Here is a 26370-nt window from a genome sequence, read left to right as displayed (position 1 = left end):
TTCTTTTATCATTTATCAACAATAAAAACGTGTTGTTGGATGTGAATTAATTGTCAACTCGCTTGCACAACTGTGGCTTATCGCTTGAGATTTCGGCGTTTATGTGAGTGAGAGAGTTGATGTGCGTGTCTGAGGCTGGCACTTGTTCAAATCAAGTTTGTGATCTTCTAATGGCTTGATGCACGTGAGAGGTGTTGTGGAAGGGAGAAGAGAAGGCAGAGAGACAATGACAGTGCAGACATGGTACGCAAGCTCTTTATTCCAGTCAAAGATAGGAATTGGTTTCCTACTCATCTCAAAGATATCAGCTCATCTTTAAAATGAGATTTAAATTATTTAAATTCTTAATTTAGATGGTTCAAATTTAAAATAGTATTATTATATTGTTATATATTATATTTATTAAAATAAAAAATTCTAAAAATTATAAAATAATTTTAAAAAATTTTTATTTTTAATTGGTCTAGATTTAATTAAAAAGTTTAATTTAATATTAACTTTTTTATAATTGATGCATATTGATTATTCAAATTTATTCTACACAGTTCAGACAGTGCAGAGTATACCTAAATAATCAATATACATTAATTATAAAAATTTTAATGTTAAATTAGACCTGATAAAATAAATTTAGACTAGATTAAAAATAAAAAATTTATTAAAATTATTTTATAATTTTTTAATAAATATAATATATAATAATACATTAAATATGGACCATCTAGTCCTCATCCTAAGGATGAGCATGGAAACTAAACTCGTCAAAGATAACAACCATTTGTCAAAATTTAACAGAAGGTGTTGGGCATTCTGTTTTAAATAATTGATTTATTTTGTATCACCCTATAGTATAAGATTTTCAACACTTCTTAAAAAATAGTTTATGATTAAACTTACACCTTCATCTACATACATACATGTATGTATTCAAATGACATGAAAAGTTGTATTCGTTAGTGGAGAACTCAAGATATCCATGTGTTGATTTATGATGTTAATAAAACAAAACAAAAATCTATACCATCATCACATTTTTGTAACTCTTTTTTAATATACTAAAAACTGAATTGGTTATTAAATTGGTCAAGAAATTGGTTTAAAGATTAATGGATAATGGTTAATAATTAAAACTATAGTGAAATCATAATCAAGTCATAAACAAAATATTTTATTAAATTAATCAAAATACAAATTTAATAATTTATCAGTTTAACCAGGTGAATTAATCTGAATTTACACACTATACTCTTTCTTATACCACTTGATTCCTTTATTGTGATTGTATTGCATTTATTTTGCTTGTTACCAGAGGTTGTGCGGAATCCTATCCATTTAAGGATATTGTGGATGATGCTCATCTTTTATACCACAAAGATTCTCTATATTTGTATATCATTAAGAAATTAAGATATATTTGAAAAGTTAGAAAAAAATAATCTATTAATGAGACATTTTTATTTAATTTCAAACGCCTTAATTAAAAAATAGATACAAAGGAAAAATTGGAGGAAGTTAATACTCTGTTAATTTAATTTTTTTTAATTTAAGGTTTTGCTTACATGATAAAAAAGACCGTTAATTAATGTGAAATATTAACTGCATATAGATCAAAATACCCTCACTTAATGAATATTTTAAAGAGACGCTGTCGAGATTAGAGATATTATAGACACTTGAAGAAGGTATAGTTGGGAAAAATGAAAAACCAACACTTTAATTCTAAATTCTAAATAATAAAATAAGAGGCCAAAAACCTAAAAAAAGTGAAATTGAAAGGTAGAGACTCTGAGGGAGTAATTGATTCAATAAATTATCGGTTGCTATTTATTTTTTTACCTTGAATTATCAGTTCTTATTTGCTTCTCATTATAGTTAAAGTATACTTTTAATCATCTAATTTTATATAATGTTTCAATTTGATCCTTTAATTTTATAAAGTATATTTTCCATTCTTTAACCCTAACATTTTTTATTTCAAATGAACATTTTTTATATCAATCATTATTATTTTAAAAAAATTAAAATTAATATATCAATATTTAATAATGTTTTGTCAACATTTAAAAGTTTAATATTAAAATTTGTTAATATAAAACAAATAGTATTATGTTTATAGACTAAAAATATACTTCATAAAATTAAAAGACTCAAAATTAAACATTGTATAAAATTAAAAAACTAATTGCATACTTTAACATCTCATTATTGAAAGTAATTGAAAGAATCGTCTTAGCTAAGATACCTTATACTAAGGATATGGAAGAAATTATTATTAACAAAAAGGATCCCGAAGAAATGTTGCCATAAATGGGGGAGAGAGTTTTTTTTTTTTTTTTTGGGCCAAACGTGAGTGACATTTGAAAATTTGCCTCTCATTTAAAATGGTTGAAGTAAACCGTTTAATAACAAGAGAAATATTAATGTCCCTCCGGGGACATCCGATAACAAGATAAATATTAATAAATATTGCTTCAAGTTTTTTATACGAAATAAAATCTTTCTTCCAAAAGGGCGTGTATCGTAAGATGGGGGAGCATTTTTTTCATACTTATCAGTACATGATAGCAACATTTTTATAATACAACTCTTGATTAAAAAAAAAAACACCACCTCTTTAAAATGAAAAAAAATAGAGATTATGCAAAACTTCCTATAAATTACGCATGCACTAATTGATGTGTTCATGTTATTTCTGTAGTTTTGTGCGCTTAATATGCTAAACCTTTTTATTAAAGTAATTATTTCCTCTTTTATCACTGAAATTCGTTTAAGTAACTAATTGCACTTCTCATGCAACATATTTGATGCAAACGGGAAAGGAGTAGAAGGAGTGAATATAAAAAAAGAAAAAAAAGAAAGAGATTAATAGAGAGAATAGAGAGAAGAAAAAACTCAAAACAGAAACAAGATAACAATAATTCTTATTTAATCAAATATATGTATAAATCAAATGTGCTAAAGCGCTATATATAAACCTCAACCTTAACAATAAATGTGAGAAATTCTAGAAATACTAAAATTGAATGAAAAGATAACAATAAATATTTAAAGATAACAATAATTCACATATTACAACAATTGAAACAAAATATTCCTAATTAATAAAATATCTTAATAAAATATATTTGATCTTTCAATCTTCTCAAATCTTCAATAACTTTAATTATTTCTTTTTCTTAATCTTCCCATCATTTCTCCCCTGCTTGAAGAACTCTCCTCCGAAGAGTAAAATTGTAGATATTCTCTGGGAGTATGATGAGATCAAGAGATTTCAAGTTGTGTCTTCATGCAGAAACCCTTTTCAGCAAATTAGATACCAATAAATGGCATCAAGAGAATAGCGAACAATCTGAGCATATAGGAACACAACATGCAAATCTGAAAATCCTTTCCAGTTTATAAAATAATATTGGACAGGATCATATGGTTCAAGAACAGTATGTGCTTCCATATTTGCAATAACATCAGTACTAAAGGGCATAGGAGACGAATTAGGCAGAGCAAGAGCCGGTTGAAATTGGATACCATCATTAATTGCCTCAAAATTCTTAGCTACCATGTGTAAAATTTTCTTCCATAATTTCTCTTCTTCTTGGTTGAGAGTTGCCTCTTGAATGTCAACAATCCTTATATCTAGGGTAAGAGTAAAAGTTTCAATATGATTCAACCAAACTTTAATTTTTATGTCATCACATGCCTCAATCTCAAAATCAACAGTGATATTACTCTCTAGCACCACTAATATAGGTACATATGGTCTTGGTTATACATATTATCTCCTTCAGAAGTCAAAATATTAGGGTCTCTATGTTTTAAGATACTATCAAAAGGATTAGGAATAATTTTCTTTTGATATAACTTCTCTTTCTCAACTTGATAGCAAATGCCCTTCTTTTAATGTGGATCGAATGGAGCTTTGGAGTTCATCAATTTTATCTTTCACAAGTTCAAAACGTGAACATATGAAATTCAAGTCTGGTTGATCCACCAAATCATATTGATAGTAACATTAATCATAATTGGCATAATCATAGTAGTGAAAATCAACATAATCATATTGACAATGATAATTATATTGATGATAGTTAATATAATCATATCGACTTAATTAAGTGAGGCCATAATATCATGATTGAAGGTGATTTTTTTTTTTTTGTGATTGTAGGAAATGGAAGGTGAGATTTTTTTTTTTTTTATTGGGAGGCTCAAATATCCTATTTGAGACAAAGGTTCCCAAGTTACCCTCACCTAAAAGATGAAGACCCTATTCAACAATTCTAACCCTTCGAGAACTCAAAAGTTCCTCAAGGATCAAACATATTAAATAAGTAACAATTTAAGCAAAGTCTTCACAGCGACCTTAGGGGACTTGAAAACCCCTCAGGAAAACCAATAGAAACTTCAATTAACCTAGGATAGATAACTATTTATAAGGTGAATTTTTTTAAGGATCAAATCAAAGGAGTGAATGAAGGAAAGGAAAAATGGAATAAATAAAGGAAGGAAACAAAATATGAAAAACAAAATAATATCAAAAGGAAGAAAATATAGTAGAATGGTTTAAAGTAAAGGAAAGTGAAAACAAAAAAGAATAATAGACAAATGGAATAAGGAAAGAAGACAAATAGCAAGGGACTTAAGATTTAGGACTTTACCGAGTAACTTAAGGAGTCTTAAGTTATAAACTTATCTTTCAAAGCCTTTTCGTATAATGATTATTGGTACTAAGAAGAAGTTTGATAATAGAAGTAGAGTGGTGGGAACTTTGGCTCTAATAGCAATTGATGCAGAATGGGGAAGGAATAGAAGGAGTGAATATAGAAAAGAAAGAAAGGGATCAATAGAGAGAACAGAGAGAAGAGAAAACTCATAGCAAAGGCAATATAATAATAATTCTTATTTAATCAAATGTGTGTACAAATCAAATGAGCTAAAGCATGCCTCAACCTTAACCTTAAAAATAAATGCAAGAAATTCTAAAAATATTGAAATTGAATGAAAAGATAGCAATAAATATTTAAAGACAACAATAATTCAAATATTATGACAATTGAAACAAAATGTTCTTAATTAATAAAATATATTTGATCTTTCAATCTTCTCAAATCTTCAATATCTTTATTTTTTTTTTTCTTATTCTTCCCATCAGTATTTTAACTCAATATTTTTATTTGAGTATGTTCCTAAAACTAAATTGTAATGTTCATCAAATCAAATTAAGCAGGTGATAGTAGTGGTCGTAAAGGATGGAAGAGCCAAAAAAAAAAAGGAAATTTTCAATTAAAAAAAAAAACAACCAATGATGGTATAGTACCAGAATTGCAGAATAGCATAACAGATATGGCCCAAACACAATTCTTCTTTGTCAATAGCTGCCCAGTGTACACCAAAGTTACAACCTAACAGAAATCAGGGAAAGAAACATTAGAAATTTATAAACAGTATTAACTTAAAGTAAATGACTGAATTGATGAGGTGGGTGACAAGTTAATACCTCTACCAAGCATGGAAGATAGTGTTGCTACTGGGATAGCTAGCTATTAACATGTCTGTGCGCGCGCGTGTGCGTGAGCGTCTGAATCTCCCTTTCCTGTGAAGAGCTAGATTATGGGTTAAAAAACGTACATTAGTTTGGTCCTAAGTTGTTTAATGTATGAGAAAACATTGAAGCTTTCTTGAGGGTAATTTCCAAATAGCCAGAGCTTCAAAATGAAATGGAAAAACATGATTTTGAGAGAAAATGACCCTTCTATCCTTACTTGAATAAAAGTATTAAAATAGAAATTGTTTAAGTAACATGTTATGAGTTTCACATTAGAAATCTCAAGTGCATAATAAACTTTCCAAAAAACAAAACTATCCCTGACAACTAGGAAGCCGGGAAATCCTCTAAAACAGATGATCAACAAAAACAAAAGGACAAGAGAAAATCATATTACAAAGACCTCACCAATTTCTCAGCAAATCCTTAAGTGACCATGACTGATAACCACAGAGAAGCCACATAAACAATTATTTCCCACAAGAAATGCGACAGAAAGAGATATAAACCCATGCCATAATTATCCAATTATAAGCACTACAACCACTCAAGAACATCAGACTACCAAAGGATCTTAAAACCCTTCCTTGAAAACGAAACTCTAAAATAGATGGGTTAAAGTACATTTTTACCGTTACACTTTCTTTCAAGGGGCAATGAATATCCTGTACTAATAAGTGGGACATTTTTCTACCTCAACCATTTGTTAGAGGAACAAAAATCCCCCCTGTTAATAGATCAATAACTGAGGGAGATCTTTACTCTTCTAAAAAATAATTTAGAGGAAAAAATGCCTCTACATGATGCCTAGCACTCCTTGAAAAAAAGAATAGAGAAAAAAATGTACTTTAACACAAAATAGATTAAAAGATTTATTTACTCACTGTGCCTAAAACATAAAAAGTTGATTTCGAACATTCCAAGCTACCTCGAATGTCAGAAAATGTTACTGTTGTCTCCGAACTGCAAAATCTCAGTACACACCTTCAGAGGAAACAGCCATTTGAGTCCTACAAAAATGTGACACGTCATTTATATTAATCCTATTGGGCAACGCTTTACAAATAAAAGTCCAGATCTTAGAGGGATGCCTCACCTTTCAAGAGAACAACATCAAAAACAGTTGGCGTATTAAATACCGTGAGAAAAGTGACCGAAACTAATTTTTCCACCTTGGAAATGCCATAATTAATTTAGTTAACTTGTATATTTTGTACATAAAGATAGGACAGTCAATCTGCTTTTAGGCACTTTATCAAGGAGAATCAATTTCAGTTCATAGCCAGTTTTGGAGGCAGAATTAATTCCAATTCTAGCGCTGGAACATATTTATATATTCCGAGGACTGTTTGTACTTTTAGAAGTTCTTCCCAATACAATATCCTGCATTACCATAAGTACATAAAGTGATCGACATGCAAAAGAACAAGAGAAATCCAAGGAATATAATAAGATACAAAAATGAAATCAAGGATACCTAATAACATCGGCCAGCCTATAATCGTTACCAGCAAACTTTAGCCCCAGAGAATTAGGTTCTGAAGAAAATTGCCATGGCCACTTAAACTGGTTGAGTAATATTATTTGACTTTGACACCGCATTATTAGGACAGCAGCCTCCATCCTTTTAAGACTTACAACAATCCTCTCTACCAACCAAATGGATAGTCTGAAAATCGCAAGTCCCATATCCACAACAAATCTGACAAAGCTTCTCAATGTTGTCAATATCAACCACAGGGATCCCAGACAGAGGTAATAAAGAAACATGCCCAGGTCGAAGTGAAACAAACAACTAATGAGAAACAAGCACCTTAAAGATCACCTAGCCACTTAGCAATCTTTTGAACCTCCTTCGTAAACAATCATATGTTTGATTCAAAGTTATCTTGCGTAGAGAATCATCTAATACTCCCACACCAAAGCAATAATAATTACTTAAGCATTGCATGCAGCTCTTGCAGCAGAAGGAAGCTAAAACAAATTATCACATTTAAAATCAAATGCATCCTTCATTTACATTTCTCAGCTAGTAGAAGTTGTGAGTTCAACTGTACCACCACCATACAATGCAAAAACAGCAGAAGGAATTATCTCATTCTCATAAGGAGAAGAAATAGCGTGCATCATCTTCAAAAAGATCTGCAAAGAAGGAGATAGCAACAATCACATTGTATTTTCAATTCTTTTTTCCCATAAGGTACTCATATGTTCAAACAACAAATTCGTCGTTTTCTACAAATTCTGTGTCCTAAAAGTGAATAACATGATCTATTTCTGCTTCGTCTCTTAAATTTAACCCAAAATAAAAGGATAGGTACCCAAGTGGCATAAGTTCACAGAGTGTATTGGCGTAAGTAACATCATCAGCACATCAGGGAAATATTAAATAAAAGCACATTCATAATATAAAAGAAATTAAGGGAAAGCCTATTCTAATAGACCTGACTCAAATTATTGATTGGATAATCATCTCAAGACCAGGGCAACAGGATCTACTAAAATTAAGTTCCAAAATTCTACAATTTCTCCCAATCTAATTAGTGACACTCATCAAAACTTTCATAATATTGGACAAAGAAGGAGAAAATAACACAGGAAGAATAAAAAGGAGAAAGAGGAAGGCTGGATAGATGCCAGAAAATAAAGATAACAATCAATCAACAACCTAACCACCTCAAGAATATGGCTATTTCAATAGAGAAAGCATCACAACCAAATCTATTTTCTAAAAGGAAAAAAGGACAATAGGATCCTTACTCAAGATCACCACGACAGAGCTAAACATAGGATCAACAAGCACTCTTGAAAGTACAATTCATCATGAAGTTTGTAATAGGAGAAGCTCTGGATGAGCCTTGTTCAGTTTCATTAGGAGCTCATTACACGTAACACTCGCTCCTTTAGATGTTTCCCGCGAAAAAGTAGGGAGAATCTCCATTATATTAAAATCTTTTGAGCTCTCACAAAGGCAAGTTATGATAGTACAAGTTAATTTTGAGTCCAAAACAACACCTTTATCAGCCATGTGATGGAGCAAGTAAATGATTTTTTCCGTATTTTCCACTGAGCTATTGCCCTTCAGTAAGGAATCATATACAAAGGCATCTGGTGTATGACCACTAGCAATCATCCTCTCAAGCAGTGAATTTGCTTCATCCAAATGCCCACGTTTGGAGAACTCTTTTATTAAGATTGAAAAGGTAATAGCATCAGGAACTAAGTCCATTTTAACCATGTCCACTACCAATGCATTGGCATATTTATAATCTCCTGCTTTGAGAGTTCCATTAATTATTGTATTGAAGGAGACAACATCTGGCTCATGGTTCACATTTCTCATGTGTTTAAATAAGAGTTTAGCCTGCTCCAAACTACCCTCCCTGCATAAAGATTTCATGAGTACATTGTAGTCGTATATTGATGGTCTAATCCCAGCATCCTTTCTTTTACTAAAAATTCCTTTTGCCATGCTGAGTAATTGCATTTTGCACAGACCATTGATTATAACACTGTAGGTCACTGAGTTTGGAACCAATCCCAAGTCTAATGCACGTTTCCAGAATTCCATGGCCTTATCAAATTTTCCCAAATTTAGAAACCCATCCATCAATATATTATAAGTCACTATGTTACCTATGAAACCTCTTTTAACCATTGTAGAATGGATCTCCACAGCATCGCCTAGGCGTTCCTCTTTGCAAAGTCCCTTGATTAGAAGATTAAAGGTCTTTACATCTGGGGTCACATGGAATTCCTGGTTCAACACTAGCTTGAAAAGGTCCATTGCCTCATCAATCTTCCCGAAACCACAAAGTCCCATCAATAATGTATTGTATGTAATTATTCAGGTTTCTTCCCCTTCTCGATCATCATTTCCAGAATCTGATGTGCATCGTCTATGTGACCTTCCTTGCAAAGTCCATTTATCATGACATTATATGTAACAGTACCTGGCTCTTCCTCCTTTTCTTGCATCAAATTCAACAGTTCCATAGCACTAGAAGCTCTTCCAGTTTTGCAAAGTCCATCCATTAAACACGTATAAGTAGTGACATTAAGATGAATTCCCCGGCCTGTCATTTCATTCAACAACTTAGAGGCTTCTTGCCCCTGTCCATTCTTGCAAAAATTATGAATTAGACAGTTATAAGTGAATGCATCAGGAGTAATTCCCTTTCTCAACATACTATCATAAAGTTCTTTGCCCCTTTCAAGTTCTCCCTTTTTACAAAATCCACTGATGAGTGAATTATACATAAATACATCTGCATTCCAACCTTTCTTCTCAATCTCCTCCAACATAGTCAATGCCTCATCCACTGCCCCATCTTTACAAAAACCATCTATCAAAATGGAAAAGGTCACCATATCAGGTGGGCAATCCTGCTGCTGCATTACCATGAACAAATTCACTGCTTCTTTCATATTCTTTGCCTTACAGTGTCCATTAATAAGTGTATTGTAACTAATTCTATCCGGTAGGACACCATTCCTCCTCATTTCACTTAAAATGTCCATAGCCTTCCCAATATCATTACTTTTACAAAAGCCCTGCAATATTTGGTTTACATTAGACACACGAAATTTAAAACCACGCTTGATCATCATCCCCAGGACCCCCAATGCTAACTTGGGCCTATGGTTATTCACAAAACTATCAACCAAACTACTTAATGTTGTAAAACTCGGCAAGACACCGAGAACGCTCATCTTAGAATAAACCGAGAAGACCATGGAATATAATTTCGCCCTCCTCAAGTTATCAATGAGAAAGCTACATGCTGAACCAGAAGGCACCAAATTAGAATCAACAGCACGGTGAAAGAGGGAAACTGCCTCGGAGAATTGATTAGGGTTTTCAAAGAGTGATCTTAACTGCGACTCTAATTCATCCACTGAAGCAGATGAAGAAATTGAAGACCAGGGCTTGAAATTAACATGAAACACATAAACATTGCGGGAAATAGAACCGCCAGTACGAGGAGCGAGAAGCAATTTTGACATTACCATAATCCGTATAGCTAATTCAAAAGCTCAAAAAGTAAAAGAATAAGACAAACCCGGAACTCGTTGATTAACGGTGGCTCCAGAATTTGAAAACTTAACAGAGATATGGCGGCGAGAAAGGAGTAAAGATCGCAGCTGGTCTTAAAAAAAAAAAAAAAAAAACCGAGTAAAGATCGCATAAATGCTGCCTGCCTTGTCCCGCTAGCCGACTACCCAACCCTCTTTCCCGGTTCTGTCCCCCACAACAACAAACAAACAAAACAAACAAATCTCTCTTCGCCGGCAGAATTTTTTTTTAAGACCCATATTCATTTTCAGTCCGTTACGAATATTTTGTTAAAAAATATTTTTTTATAAAAAGTCAGATACTTATATTAATAAGCAGCCAATAATTACATACTAAAAAATAGCTAAAAAATGACATGTAAAAAGGGAGTTAATGTCAACAATAAAAGAAAAATATTAAGTCTAGAGACTGAAACAAAACAGTAATCTTGAAGGAAAAGATAGATGTCACGCTGAAAGAGATCCCAATATTTTGCTCGGCTGGTTGAATATAAAGGACCTTTTAGAAACTTAATTAAGTTTACCCCAACTGATGTAACTGCAGTGAGTTATGCGCATAAACCTAGATCCATAACAAGATTGATCTCATACAAGAAAGGCCGTAATTCGTGCAGATCCATCTGTTTTGATTTATCTTTTTTTTTAAGAAAATTTTATTCGAGATATAATTAAATATTAAATGTGAATACTTCTCTTAAATAGAGTTCAAATATTGATTCATCACATTATAAAAAATTAGTCCTTTTCAATTAACTCAACCCATGTTGGTCATCCATTTGGATTTTATGGTCAAAATGCACGGCAACTTTTCTTTATTTAGTTTTTTTTTGGCCAAAACTCTTCTTTATTTAGTTGGATAAAAAATGTTAAAATGTTTAATTTTATTGATCTCATATGTGCAAAGCCAAATTGGTGCAGTGTTATGAATGAGCTTAATAGATAGAATGGACCCAAAGCTTTATAAAAAATGGGCTTGTGTGGGGCAGAAATCAAGGTATGTAATTACAATTAACAGGCGGAAGAAGAATAGTGGAGAGGCTATTGAAGGTCAATAGGTCTTTTTGCTAAAGATTCTCCTGACTTCATTTCAGCATTTTTTGTTCAACTTCGACTTGATGGTTGGTGCTAGGTCAATTTTCTACCAACTCAACTTGCTCAGTGCCTTAACTTAGTTGTTGAATCTAGTTATGGCTTGAATGTATTGGTTGGGAAAGGCACAATGACATGATTGGCATGCTGTGACATGATAAATGCATCTCTATACAATTTTTTTTGTGGCAAAAAGATAATGAATATGAGCCTATTTGACAATTTATTTTAATAATAGTTTTATGTTCTCCTAAATAAAAAAATAAAAAAAATATATTTGATAACGTATTTTTAAAAAATATTTTAAAAAATAAAAAATAAAATATTGTTATAGAGAATAAAAAAAATATCTTTTAGATATTTTGGAATTATTATTCTGAAAAATAAGAAAAAATAAAAAAAATATATTTTTATTATTTTTTATTCTCAAAACATATTTTACAAAATATCAATTCTCAGAATAATAAAATAAAAATAGTTTTAAATAGGTCCTATATTCTCCATGAGACAAAATCCTATTCTATAATTGTGAAATACTTATCCCAACCTATACTAGCCGAATATTTTACCAAAATTTTTAGGGAATATAGCATTAACGCTCCCGCAATAATTAAGGAGAGGTGCAGATGATCATTTCAATGGTTTTGGTCTTGTCAATCTTGATGAATTTCGCTTGTATGCCTGGAATGTGCTTCAGTTTGAAAATCTTGTTCAATGGGAATCACTTAACTACTGCGCATATGTCAGTTTTGAGGTAGGGCCACACCATATGCCTTGTTTTACCACACCATCAATGGAATGCCAACAATTTTCCTGATTCTTCACATGCTTGGCTCATGGTTTTGCTGAAGTGTCAATTAAGCAACAAGCTATTACTAGCTTGAGTTTAAGGATGGTCTTTGATCGGGTTACTTATCCTTCGTTGTTCATTTCTCCTCCACAATTTGCTACACAGAATTGGTTTTTACCTGCTTTGCCACACACAAATTCTCTCATGAAAATTCAATAGAGAGCCTAATCTTTGTGGTCTTTAAAGATTTTGTAGATTTTGGTACCGTTGTATTAGGTAGGCATCAGCTAGTTGGTATTGCTGAAGTTGGATGCTAGCATTTATTTCATGGGAGTTTGTACGCTTAGCTGTTGTTTGCTTCGAAGATGATGTTGCAGGGTGCCTTATAACGTTTTCTTGTCTCATAAATTTCATGGGCACAAATTTCCACTATAAGATTTCCGTTGTCTGTCTAAAGGATGAGTCTCAACTTGTTGCTCCATTGCTGTCATTTAACGAGAAGCATGCTGGATCAAATGATTCTAAAAAGATTAACCCAAAATTTCCTCAATTTTTATTTTATTATGTGATGTCTAGGAGAAAGAATATACTTTCTTGTCCAACGTTATTACCAATTACTTTATTTGTTTCTCCTTCATCCGTTGTGAAGCATTGGATAACATGGGTTGGTGTGTGGTAAAAGCTCCCAAGCTACGTGTCATAATACTTGAGATACCACGACAGTTTGAGGAGCATATGCAGACAGCATTGGACCTGTATCACAAGATGAATTTGTTTATCAAAGCATCGGTTATTCACGTTGATAAAGCCATATATAGTTGAAACCCAATTCTTTGAATCTGATACAATTATTTATTGCAAATATATGCGTGGCCAAAGTGCAAGAATTGTTCATTGTTTAATATTCAGGATAATGCTGTGGGATTTTGCCAATATTTCCTCCACTTTACTTAATTTTTCGTGGGAAGATATTCTCATTTCTTTAGAAGACCAAATTGCATGGGATGGCACTGACATTGAAGAAAAACATCAAGATAATGTTCTACAGGATTTCATGGAGAAGGTTGTTATGCTTTTTGTATGTGTTACATATGCATCTCCATTAAGCACTCATCATCGAGTTTTTAGGGTCTTTTACAATTTTGTTTCTTGGAATGGCTTGGATCCTCCTATATGGGTAGGCTTTGTTTGGGCCATCGTGCAAAGAGGAAATTTTAGAACCAAATATTTAAGCTTCAAGATAGACAATGAAATTCCAAAGCTTGTTTTTGTCCGAGCTACTATTGTCCAATATTTCTATCTGTCCTTCGTGGCAAAGCCACAACAGTTCAAGCATGTGAAAGCTACTTGGGCCTATTTTGTTTATCACCAATTCAAGAATGCATCCTTGGGCTTTGAGGATATTCCCGAAACCTTTATGATGCTTGCTACTATGGCCTTTGGCACGAGATGTTATTTATTCATGGATGCTAATTCACTGCACTTGGGCCTATCACGTCTCAATTTCTCATAATGGTCTTGATCCAACTTTTGTACAACCTTGAGCTCATTTCATGTTATTCTTCCAAGTTTGGACCTTGAAGATAAGGTCCATTTTATGAGGAAGGAAATGTCACTAATGGGCCTAATGGATAGAATGAACCCAAAGCTTTATTAAATGGGCTTGAGTGAGTTAGAAGTGACTACGACCGGCATTCCCAAGGGCGAGAGTTCGAACTCTGGAGAGTGACAAACACAATAACTAACAAGACTTCAAAGAGGTAGTCTTATTGGTACTTTGCTATCACCGTAAGGTCTCTTCGTGAGAGGTCCAAATTAGTTTATGCAAAAAAAAAAAGAGCTGAAGAAGAGTACTAGAGAGGCTATCAAAGAATTTGTGAACCGTCTTCCTCTTAGAGTTTGCTTTTCTCTGAACTTTTGCTCTGCTTCTACTTTCTGTACGCTTTTTCTACATTGACCCCTTGTTCATATTTCCATGTTGATTGCTTTCCATTTACCTAATAATTTCATGTCTATGGCTATAGTGGTTGGTTATATGTACTTGAGTCATTGAGGCAATATTAATTGAGTATTTATGTCTAAAATATTTTCATATTCTTTTTACCATGATCAAACTAGTGATCGTGACAAATGGTAAGCATCAATCTCTTAATGAAAGCATTATTCTATCCATTTGGCCCATTTATGATATGCGGATCTATTTGCTTGGATTTTGTGATATTGATCGAGATGTACTGCAACTCTTCATTATTTAATTGGATACAAATATTAAAATATTTATTTTTATTGATTAAAAATTATGTTAAGAAAATGAGTCAAGGAATTTTTTTTTTTACACAAAAGATCACAAATGCTTATAAATTTAACTATGAGTTAATTTTTCCTCTCAACTTTAAGACTCCTTCCGTCATCACTTTGACATTAAAAATATTTAACATCTGTTAGTCATAAGTGAGTTTCACTATTTTTTAATTTTTTTATTAGATTAAAGGTCATTTTTACTCTTCAACTTCTATTTGAAAGATCATTTTTTATATTTTATAATAAAAAATTAAAAAAATGTAATGTGAAAAATTGACAAAGTGATGATGAAGAGAATCTTTAAAATTGAGAGACAGAATTGATTCATAATTAAGTTTAGAAATATTTTTAATCTTTCATATGCAGTTTAGAGATAAAAATAACTCTTAACCCTAAGAAATTTAAAATTGTTAATTTACTATTGTAAAATTGGCTAGTCTCCCGCCTTACAATTGTTTTTTAAAAAAATTGTATTTTTTTTGTCCAAAAAGCAAATTGTATTAAATAAACATAAATTACATTAACTAATTTCCTTATTATATTAGCGAACTTATTTATTTAAACGAGGGATAAATACTTCGGTTGTAACAGTTTTTATTCATGGATTTTGGAGTAAATATTACTTAGAGATATGAATGCAAGTAACAGCATCTTCATCACTTGAACTATTGGATTAATTATGACAAATCATGTAAATTGAAGTGGTTCAAAAGTTCTTCTTGCTAGCTAGCTCAGCTTGTATGCCATTATTCATATTGCAAAAATGCTTCAAAACAACAGGACCTACTGCTTGTTTGTACTCTTTGTGCTCTAATGATTTGATTTAAAGATATGATATCGACGTGGGATAGATTAATTAATTATGATTAATTATATGTTTTTGGATGCAATAATGAGTATTAGTCTAATAATCCAGAGTAGCTTCTCTTGGACCCAAGAATAAGTTCAAAGCTTAAAAGATCATTAATTTCTGCATGCAATTGACGGGGCTTTACAGTAAGCTAGAATCGACTCCTCATTTTTTTCAAACTCGACAAATGATTAAGCATCCAATTATTGTCAAGTATATCGTTTTATATTCAATCATTTATGCGAATGATATAGATCGGAAGCTTAAAATATGCTTGCAAGCTTTATGAATGTCCGCTCTAAACAGAAACACTTGCCAATTCTGATCGACAGAACATCAGCTTCACTCATCTCCTTTAGGAAAGTGGACTTTAATTAGGGAGTTTATTTCATATGAAAATATCCTCTTTTATGCTTAATATTTTGATTTTTTATAGATCTTATATATTATATATAAAAAAAATTGGGGTATGCAAAATTTTATCACTAAGTTAGACAACTTGTCATGCCCCAAAATATGAAAGTGACCGGCACAGGATATAAGTATAAAATACATATCTCTTAAGCCTTAATTTAAAAATTTTTTTAAAAAATTGTAATTATATTTGTATTGGATTTAGGATATCTTTAATATTTTTCCTTCAAATAAATGCCTTCATATTTTTGAAGAAATTTTAGTAGAACTTTCTCAATAAACAGGACCTCCTAAAAATTTTATAATATAATTTCAAGCAGAAAATTTCAACAACCAAGAGTTCTACTCTTTCCAACTAATAGACAAGGTATATGACAAAAGTAAGGACCCTAATTACAATTTATATGGAGCATCTAATCATATTTTTAAAACATAATATATAAATTTCATAATTACTTTCAAAGGAAATATTTACAAAACAAATCTCTACCCAACTCAGCAAAAAATCCCTTGATAGTTAGCAAGACGAACAATATTAGCTACATTACTTGAGACCAAACCAAATACCTTTCAATGAATAACGTTTCAATAATAATAAGGTTTAAAATAATAAAATGAATAAATTAAAATCGTTATATAAACTAAAAAGACAACAATTTCATATAAAATAATTAATAAACTTTGAAATCAAAAGATTTCCATATATCTTTAAATGGAATCTTGAGCCATTAAACCATAATATTAAATGTCTTTATCACTTAATCTTAAGAAAACAAATAAGCATCTTTAATTAAAACCAATGTAATATGAAATCTCCAAATAATCAAAGCTCATGTTTTTGGAAACTTATCAGAATAATTAACAAATATGAATTGTGAGTCCACGACGATAAATAACCAAACGCGGTTTGTGTCATAAAGACAAACATGGACATACAATTTATAAGGATAATGCTAATTAAATGCGGCTCGAAACTATAAAATAATCATGGACACATAGTCCATCAGAGTAATGCTAACCAAATGCGGCTCAAAGTCACGAAATCAAATGAAGATATGAGACTTACGAATAACATACATGAGAACAGAACTCACAATATCAAACTAGCTACTCCCTTCATTAAAAAATGTAAGGTATTTTTTAAAAAGTTGGGTGTTAAAAAATGTAAGACATTTTTAGTTTTTTGAGATGTAATCATTACCTTTTTTTCAAAAATACCCTTATTGATAATGAATTTATATTTATTGTAGGGTATTTAATAAAAGTAAATATAGAAAGATGGAGTTAGTTTAAAAATAGATAACTATTTTATTGAGGAGTGAGATTGAATTAAAAATGCCTTACATTTTTTAATGGAGGGAGTAGTCATTAACAAGGTATGCCAAAGGCTAACGAAGCTACCGTTAATAACCAATATTCTGTATAAAATTTCCTTTTAAATTCATTTTTAAATATGTGAAAAAATTATCGCTTTCAAAATACAATTTTCATTCTCAAAGTCAAATTCACATGAATAGTTTTGAACATTAAAAACTTATTAAAATAAAATTTCATAACTAATGTCCATGCATGACATATATTGAGTAACCCAAAAATAACCAATGTTGATAAAAATAACCTCATTAATTTTGAAAGTATCCTTCATAAGGAAAAATACATACACATGCCATAATTCAAATATCCTTCAACATCCCATAATTCAAATTTTCCAAGGAAAAAAACAATTTAATTAACAAAGTATTAAATGCATAATATAATTTGTTATTAAATTATCCATGTAAAAAAATATTACGAAAAAATAATTTTATTGATAATTCAGTTAAGATACTATTCACTTACCTGCTATTTTTTCAAAGTTCAACATCTCTTCTTACAACCTCAATCAAGATTCTCTTTCTCCAAACGTGCTATATATAAAAATATAATAATATTTTAATAACCTTCCTATAAGTTTCATAACTTCCTTTCAACATCAATACAACCATAATCAATTTTTAAAAACACTAAGTTCCCCAAGCATCATTATTTATGTCACTTAAAAGTTAACTGCCAAGAATTATAAAATTCCAAGATATCAAAATTTGCACAATATAGTTTCACCATGTTACTTTGGCCATAATTCATTTCTCAATTTTTTTGAAATATGATTTTCACTTAGACCTTTGTATCCAGCATTTCATGTGCGTAATTTTCAACCAACTCAATAAAACTTTTTAATCATTGAATTACTTACCCAACAATTCCTAAATAATCACAATTAGATTCATCACGCTTTTCTAATTCAACTCCTATATCCAACACTAAGATCAAATCTTAACTTGTCTTCCCAATTTTTTTTTTTCCATTGCCAACAATCAACTATAACTACAAGTGTGACTACTTATATATACCCCATTTAATCACCATAAATATTTGAAATTTTTCTACAATCCATTTCACCGAACAGCTTAAGTGCACCCTCTAAATTAAGTAATAAAACAATACCATAGTTTATAATCACCCACCATATAACTCTTAAGACTCAATTAATTATACATTAGCTTCATAACCCAATTTCTTCACAGCACCAAGCTCAAATTTAAAAAATAATAGCATTTAAGCTAGTTGTGTTTCTTAAGAGATTAATGAGATTGCAGGAAATACATAACCCAGCGAGCTCCTTCTAATACACATTTAATCAAACATTTTGTAGGCATCAATTTTCAAATCTTACTTTTAAGCTTTTGGCTTTAAAGCTCATCCCAACAATCTACAATATAACTTTTGGGTTTGTTATATTTTATTTTTTTTTCGTCAATCAAATTTTCTAGCAAGGGTCAATTAAACTCAAGAAAAACTTAACCTAGACTATCCTCATATTAAATCATATCCCTTCCCAACTAAGACACACATGGCAGTAGATCAAATAATAGGGAAAATTTTTAAAATCTCAACGACTTAAACGTGCACACACATGAAATTGACAAGAAGCAAGGTTCGAAGCTTCAAACCTGAATCAGCAAGAGCAAAGAAGGGGAAGAGAAAGAAATCAACAGAAGCAGGGGAAAGAATCACAAAACCATGGCAGCACACGCTCAGGAACGCACAAACAGAGCAGGAATTAGGAAGGAATTTCCTGCCACTTACACTCTCCGATGGCAACAACCAAAGTGAAAAAAAATCGTGACTTCAACAAAACCTCCACCACAGCAGCGATCATCAGCAACAACATGCAGGGGAGGAAGAAGATGAGATTACAGCTAGTGTTGCAAGACAGCACGAGCACCACGGCGAGCGGAGACGGGAAGAACGGCGGAGGAGTGCAATGGTGGTGAAGAATCAGAACGTTCAGGTCGGTGAAAGGAAGGGAAGAAATGAACTGCGAGTGCTCTATTTTCGCATAAGAAATATAAATTCTGAAAAAAAAGGAATCATTGGAAAAACTATAAGAAATGACATTAAAAAAATTACAAGAAAAGGGACAAAGTTTTTTCATAATTTAAAACAAAATAAAACTACATTTTTTCTCATTGAAATTCAAACTCTGAATTAAAAAATGCTAGATAAAATGCTAAATAACTCTTCACTTTTCTAAAATTATCATTTCTTCAATATTAGAAAATTAATTTAAATAAAATATTTATTTGGAAAAAATTAATTTATGTTAATTTTCCCTGCAAAATTGGGTCATTAATAACTACAATTAAATGCAAAGCTAATGAATTATACCTTGCAATTAAATATGAATTTATAGAAAAATTATACAAATATTTCTTGAATTATGTTAAAATGTTATTCCCAGTTTTATTTAGACCACCCTTTACATGATACGACTAGCACCTACAACACAACTTTGTAAGACAATGTATTAATTATTAATTAGAAAAAAAAAACCTAACATTGAAAACATATATATGAAGGTTTCATTTGCATATAATTATTTCTTCCAACCTACACACTTAAATCATTCTTGCATACTAAATATAAACTCAAAAACTATCATAGTTGCATGAATATCATTCATGCATAGATCACACCATCACTAGCTAGCTAGCTACAGTCCACGTATCTATCATCCCCATTTTATATATAATATAAAATTCTAACAAGCTATATTATTCATGAGCACAGTCATGGAACTCACACTAGCTAGTTCATTTATATAAAATATATTGTTGATCAAAGGTTATATATATCAAAACGCTCAAACTAGTTTGTGTTGGATCTCTTTCAAAAGATCGAGGACAAAGTGAAGGTATCTGTGAGGAGGTGGGACATCTTCATTGAGCTTCTCGTATTCGATTCGTAACTTGACAGTTCCATTCATCTCAACTTTGAGGATCAAGCGATAGCTCTTGTACAATTCCCTTACATTCCCCCCAATGCTGTATAAGTCAGAGTCTTGTTTTCTTCATCCACCTCAACTCTTTCCTTAAATACTTCTTCTTTCCCCTCTGTACGTACGTGCAAATTTCAAAGTATGAAACTTCAAGTTATATATATATATATATATATATATATGCTTGCTGCATGAATTATTTATATTCAGGATAGTGTCAAGATGGTATAATATATATACATACCTAGGGTAAACTTCCAAAGCTTGACAGAGCCTGGAGTTACCCAGTCACCATTAAGAACTTCAATATCATGAACCTTGTCAGAGGCGTTTGGTATTTTCTGGTTTTGAGACTTGAGAAGGCTGAAGAGCTTTTCAGGAGGTGCTCTGAGTTGTTTAGTAGTCTCAAGCACACAAACTTGAGCCATTGCTTAGCTTGCTCGCTTCTGATAATCCAACTCAGGTTATAGCACTTTCCTTTCTACTGCTGCTATTTATAACAATCCCCAGATGGTGTTGGAACCACTATTTAATTTGTTGATTCTAATAATCATGACCCTGAATATAAAACATCCATATATCTTGTCTCTTGTCTATATTTTTATGTCAGTTTAATAAAGCATGCTTCTTTAAGCCTAAAGATGCGGGACCTATCACATTAGTAATATGTGCAGTAGCAAGTTGCAATGGTGATTGAGAACTTTGACTGATTTAACTCTATAATTTGACAGAAAGTTCATTTGATGTTGCTCAATAATGAAGAATTGTGATTCTGTAATTATTACACATCCAGGTGGTCCTTTCCTTGATTCCATGTGATTGTACTTTATTTATGGCCATTTGATTCCATGTGGTTGAATATGTGCTGCCTGATAACTGCCTTTCCTTTTCCATATTCCACTACTGCAGAAGATGCTTGCATTAACAACGAAAGACAATTATTTTTAGTATAGGACTAGTATCCTTCCTCGGCTGTAATATATATATATATATATATAGCACCTTTATCCTTAATTCCTCATCATTTCTTTTCTGTGTTTCTTTCGGAATACGGCATTCACTTTTGTGAATATATATATGTATATATATTTAGATACATGCATTGATGCTGTGCAATATGCGGCTGGCAAGAGAACCAGTGGATTCTATAAAAATCTCCAATAGTTAGCTGAGCATATATATGTACGTGACGTGACTAAATATACTACAAGGAGAGATCCAACCTCTGTTTACAGGAATCACGAAAGGCTTGTGCGTTTACTGTATGTACCATTACCACCTATACCATATAATATTTAATACATCTGTCAACTTCCTGCATTTATTCTGTTTTCCAACCAATTAATACCTAATAGTCTACTACAATATCAATCAAGAAAATTCTAGACAAATGGGCCTAATATGGAGCATGGCCACCATAAGCAGCATGGATTTGAGGTTAGAGCATGTGTTTGGAAACCACTGAATCATGTTTTTGGTGGTTTAATGTTTCCAATGTAAAACCAAACACACACTTACAAGCTCTGGTTCCCTGCTATATATGAGAAACATGGTAATGTCAAGAATGTTGTACTATGCTTGCTGAAATCATCTCACTTGGTTTGAGGGTAAAGTATGCCAGCTAGATCTTGTAGGAGCATTTGTACTATTTTTTGTGAACATTTGAATTCTTTGTATTTTCTCTATATTCTCATCGACAAGTTATTTTTATGCAAGTCTGTCCAAGGCATCATGACTGGACTAGGCTATTGTTGAAGCTATATGTTCTAAAAGACCTCAAGCAACCATCATTTTTCATTGCTTGTAATGATGAGGCAAGTGTTGAATAACTTGCAGGGAACAAACAATAGGCCTAGCTAGTTGATAGCAATGATTTAAAAACTAGAGATTGTTAAGCTCTGTCAACTCAAAAAATCATTTGTAGAGTTGGGTCAGATTATAACTGCTTTGGACTAGCTTTTAGACTAGGAAACAAGATTAAGTTGAAAATTGAATCCGGTTCTTAAAAACTAGACGATTCGAAAAATGACCCCTTTTCTTTTTCTTTTTTTCTTTTTGATCAATTTTTTTTAATGACCCATTTTTTAATCATTTCATGTTATGTTATATCATGTGACTTGTTAAGTCATGATAAACTTAAATATTTGGTTTTTATTTTAAGTTAAATGTAATTTTATATTTATTTATTATATTTGGATTATTATATACATATAATTTTTTTTTAAATTTAATTATTATATCACCAATTTGACGATTAGTCTGCCTCAGTTAGACCATAGAAACTATAAAACATTGGCCTTTTCAGTTTAATATCTAATTCCATTTAGAAACATTGGTTTATAATAATTTGCAAACAGATTGTGGCTGGTACTGATTGAGATAGTTGATTCCTATCTTGTGTTGTGAGATATTTGGGCCAAGCACTGGGGCGGATCTAGAGTTTAATGGGTGGGGCCAAATTGAAAATAAAGTAAGAATAGGGCCAACATTCATTTTAAACTATTTTACAAATTAAAAAATAAATAAATTTTGCCAAAAGTCATAAATTTTAAACTATTTTAAACTATATTACAAATTCTCGCCCCGTTTTAAATTCTCGCCCAAGTTCTCTGTCTCTCATGAGATGCACTAATAGTTTAAGGCTAAAGCTGAAATAGAATTATTACAATTTATAATCTAAAAAAGTCAAGCTTTATCTAACCTGCAAAATAGTTATAGATCTTAAAATTGATTCTTTTTGTTAAGGTTTAAGATCATTTTTTTCGTTAATTTTTTTCAAGAACACTAAGCACCCTCTAAACCAAAAGATGGAGCAATATTCTTCTAAAAAAAATTTCATGAGCAAAATCATCCTTCCATTAAAAACCCATCATCTTTTTATTATTTGCCTGAAATAGTTGTGGGGCTCGCATCCATAATGACAAAAGTCATTTTGATATATTTTGACCATCTAACATGGGTCAAAAGGGCTAAAAGTAGCAATGATAGTAGTTAGAACAGAGCTTGATTTCATTAGCAAGATAGTAGCAAAATAGGTTAGAATACCTTGCTTTCGCTATGTAGAGAATCCATAGCTATTTTATGTTAGTAAATAATAGAGAAGATAACGAGTTTATGACGGAAAGACAACTTTTCGTTTGAAAAATTTGTTTTGGAAGATATTGCACTACTCTTTGATATAAAGTATTTAACGCTTCTAAAAAATTATGAAAAAAATGATTCTTAACTCATTTTTGCTGGACCAATTTAACCATGTCTTTCCATTTTCAGATGGTGAAGATGTCCTTTATCAAAGCAACTTCATTGCTTCCTTTGTTCACATGGTTGAGGCTTTGAAATTAATCTTATTGCACTTGGCTCGAATAATGTATCAATTCTAAGATATTTTAGATGTATTGGCTTAATTATTAGGAAAATCACAACCAAAAACCTCTAAAGACAATCAATTATACTACATGACTAAATAATTTTGATATTTTTTTATAGGATCAAAGTACCTATTTTGTTGTGAAAAGACAAAAATATCTTTTATAAATATATTACATACTCTTTTAACAATAACTTCCATTCGAGAAAAATAAGTCTTATTTACATTTTAATAACAATCAATATATTTATTAACAACTCCAAAAAATTAACATAGTGACAGAGAGGAATAAGTGTTGTGATTTGGTGAATAAGTCACCATTCAAAAAAAAAAAGTCTCATTTATATTCTAATAACAACCAATTTCATTATTAACAACTTTAAAAAATTAACTTGATGGTGGAGAGGAACAAATATTGTGATTTGATGAATAAATCTCCATTCAAAAAAAAAAAGCCCTATTTTCATTCTAACAACAATTAATTTCTTCCTTAGCAGCTACAAAATATCAATTTCGTGTTATAATCCGATAAACAAGTCTTCATTTAAAAAAAAATTTTTATTTTTATTTTAATAATAATCAATTCTCTCGTCACAACAAAAATACATTAGGATAGTTTTATTTTTTCACAATAAATTTTAATTACATTTAAATCCTTTGGTCCTCTCAAAATAATATCATAATCTTTTAGTCCTGCAACATAATTAATTATCTCTAAGGATCCTTGATTGTGATTTTCCCTTAATTCTTGAGCAAAAATCGACGCAGGTTTGAAATTACTTTCGTTGCAGTTGTTGATATTGTTATTTGTCCAATAATTATAGTGATAAAATATCTTTTATTATTCTTTGATGGTGTACTTAATGCTAAATTTTCTGTCATTCACCGCATTTCACTGGTTAAAAAGCATATTTTAAGTCATGTAAGCACGCGGCTAATCTACAATCTACAATCTACAATCACGTCCACATTCACAGTGTGCACCTACATCTACAATATACTCCGCGGATAGCACCATAGATATACAGTACTAACTTACACTACCCATTCAACTTTTTTTTTTTCTTACTTTTTAATTATTAATTTTTTTAATATAATATAATAAAAAAAGGTAAAATATAATTTGGGCTCCGTAGTAATAAAGGTGCATGCGGAACCTATAAAAAATAAATTATTAATATAAAACTTATAATTAAAATGAGTAAAATATTTTATTTATTTTTTGTCTTAATTAATGATGCCTCTCATCTATTTTTCAAATCTATATGAACATTTTTAGTATAAATAATTATAAAATATAAATCTTCTTTTTATTTTTAAGATTTTATCTTCATTCACCTAACCATTAGTTGACCGTTAAGTTACATTTGTGAACTAAAATATCCTTATTTAAATATAAATATTATCTAAAAACCATTCAAATTTCCAAAAAAATAATTTTTTGTTATTTAGATGTATTTATTTTGTAATTTTTTTAAAAATTAAATATATAAATTGGCCAAAAAAATTTAAAGACATAGTTTATGGACTCATAAAAATAAAATAGATAAATAAATTTTTAATAATTTGAGATGGTTAGACCAATTTAAATAACTCAAAATCTAGATGTGTCAAGACTGCTCTACTATAAATTTTTTATATATTTAAATATTTTAAACTCGATATAAATTAAAGTTCTAAGAGAAATGAAAAGAATATAAGATTTTAATAAACTTGATTTTTAAAAAATTGGAATAGTATGGCTTAAAAAAGTGGTGTGTGAGACCTACCATTAAAAAATGTAAGTGGGGGTCTACATTTATAAAGTTTAAAATGTTAACTAAGGTGTAAAAATAATAAAATTTTTATATTTTGAGAGATTATGTAAATTCATGGAAAAAACTGGCCATGAATATACTATTTTTTAATAAAAATAATAGGTGTTAGGTATGCAAAAAATTACCATTGTAAAAAGAATGATCGTGGGACTTGTAATTTAATTAATAAAATTTATTTACCTAGGATGAAAAACATTTGCCATATAAATTTTCATTTATAATGTTAAAATTTTAGATCAAGTGTAAAAAATAATAAATTTTTTATATTTTAAAAGATCATATAAGATCCATAGTAAAAATTATAGATATAAGATTCTTAATAAAAATGATAGGTGTTTTTTTAACCATAGGTATTAGATATATAATAAAATTTATATGGGATAACTGATTTAGATAAAAAGAACTTTTTTATATATTTATCATTAACATAGAACAACAAATCAACATAGTTTATCTGAGCATATATATAATAAGTTTTTATTTATATTCTTCAAATGCATGAGGTATAAAAGTTGATTATGGCTTGAACACCTATAAAAAATATTGATGTGGTTATGTGCCTTAAGTCTAAGCAAAAAATGATGGGCTACAAGTTAAATATAGAGTATTAATAAATTTATCTTCCAATGCACATCTAATCTTTTTTTAATAATCATTGTATTGCTTGTAGTACTTGTACATGTGATTAATAAATGGTATTAAAACATGGATTATATTATTTGCTTGATTTAGAAACATTATAATTACAATTTATAATAACATTATCACGTAAATTGTAGCATGATTCATTATAGTATATGTTTTAT

At 30.6% G+C, this 26370-nt stretch overlaps 2 protein-coding genes and 1 long non-coding RNA gene across 3 annotated transcripts; all 3 read right to left on the bottom strand.

Annotated features, from left to right (window-relative positions):
• Positions 1-3019: 3019 nt before the first annotated feature.
• Positions 3020-10738, bottom strand: LOC129321953 (pentatricopeptide repeat-containing protein At4g28010-like). The gene is given in 6 exon segments (XM_054967966.1): positions 3020-5399; positions 5495-5600; positions 6471-6925; positions 7020-7684; positions 8303-9391; positions 9394-10738. Coding segments are annotated over 2 exon segments (2190 nt in total). The 5' UTR covers positions 10556-10738; the 3' UTR covers positions 3020-5399; positions 5495-5600; positions 6471-6925; positions 7020-7684; positions 8303-8363.
• Positions 10739-12221: 1483 nt separating this feature from the next.
• Positions 12222-13244, bottom strand: LOC129321660 (uncharacterized). Its single transcript, XR_008596056.1, has 3 exons — positions 13109-13244; positions 12763-12981; positions 12222-12675 (listed from the first exon to the last, which is right to left on the bottom strand). It is a non-coding gene; the product is annotated as an uncharacterized LOC129321660 (long non-coding RNA).
• Positions 13245-19952: 6708 nt separating this feature from the next.
• Positions 19953-20884, bottom strand: LOC129284588 (MLP-like protein 328). The gene is given in 3 exon segments (XM_054920113.1): positions 19953-20430; positions 20433-20495; positions 20625-20884. Coding segments are annotated over 3 exon segments (432 nt in total). The 5' UTR covers positions 20809-20884; the 3' UTR covers positions 19953-20245.
• Positions 20885-26370: the final 5486 nt, after the last annotated feature.

The sequence above is a fragment of the Prosopis cineraria genome, unplaced genomic scaffold, assembly GCF_029017545.1.
Source record: "Prosopis cineraria cultivar Desert tree isolate PC_DT_omini unplaced genomic scaffold, ASM2901754v1 PC10, whole genome shotgun sequence".
Taxonomy (NCBI): Eukaryota; Viridiplantae; Streptophyta; class Magnoliopsida; order Fabales; family Fabaceae; genus Prosopis; species Prosopis cineraria.
Note: the sequence above shows the minus strand (reverse complement) of the source record. Positions and strands in the feature narration are given on the sequence as shown.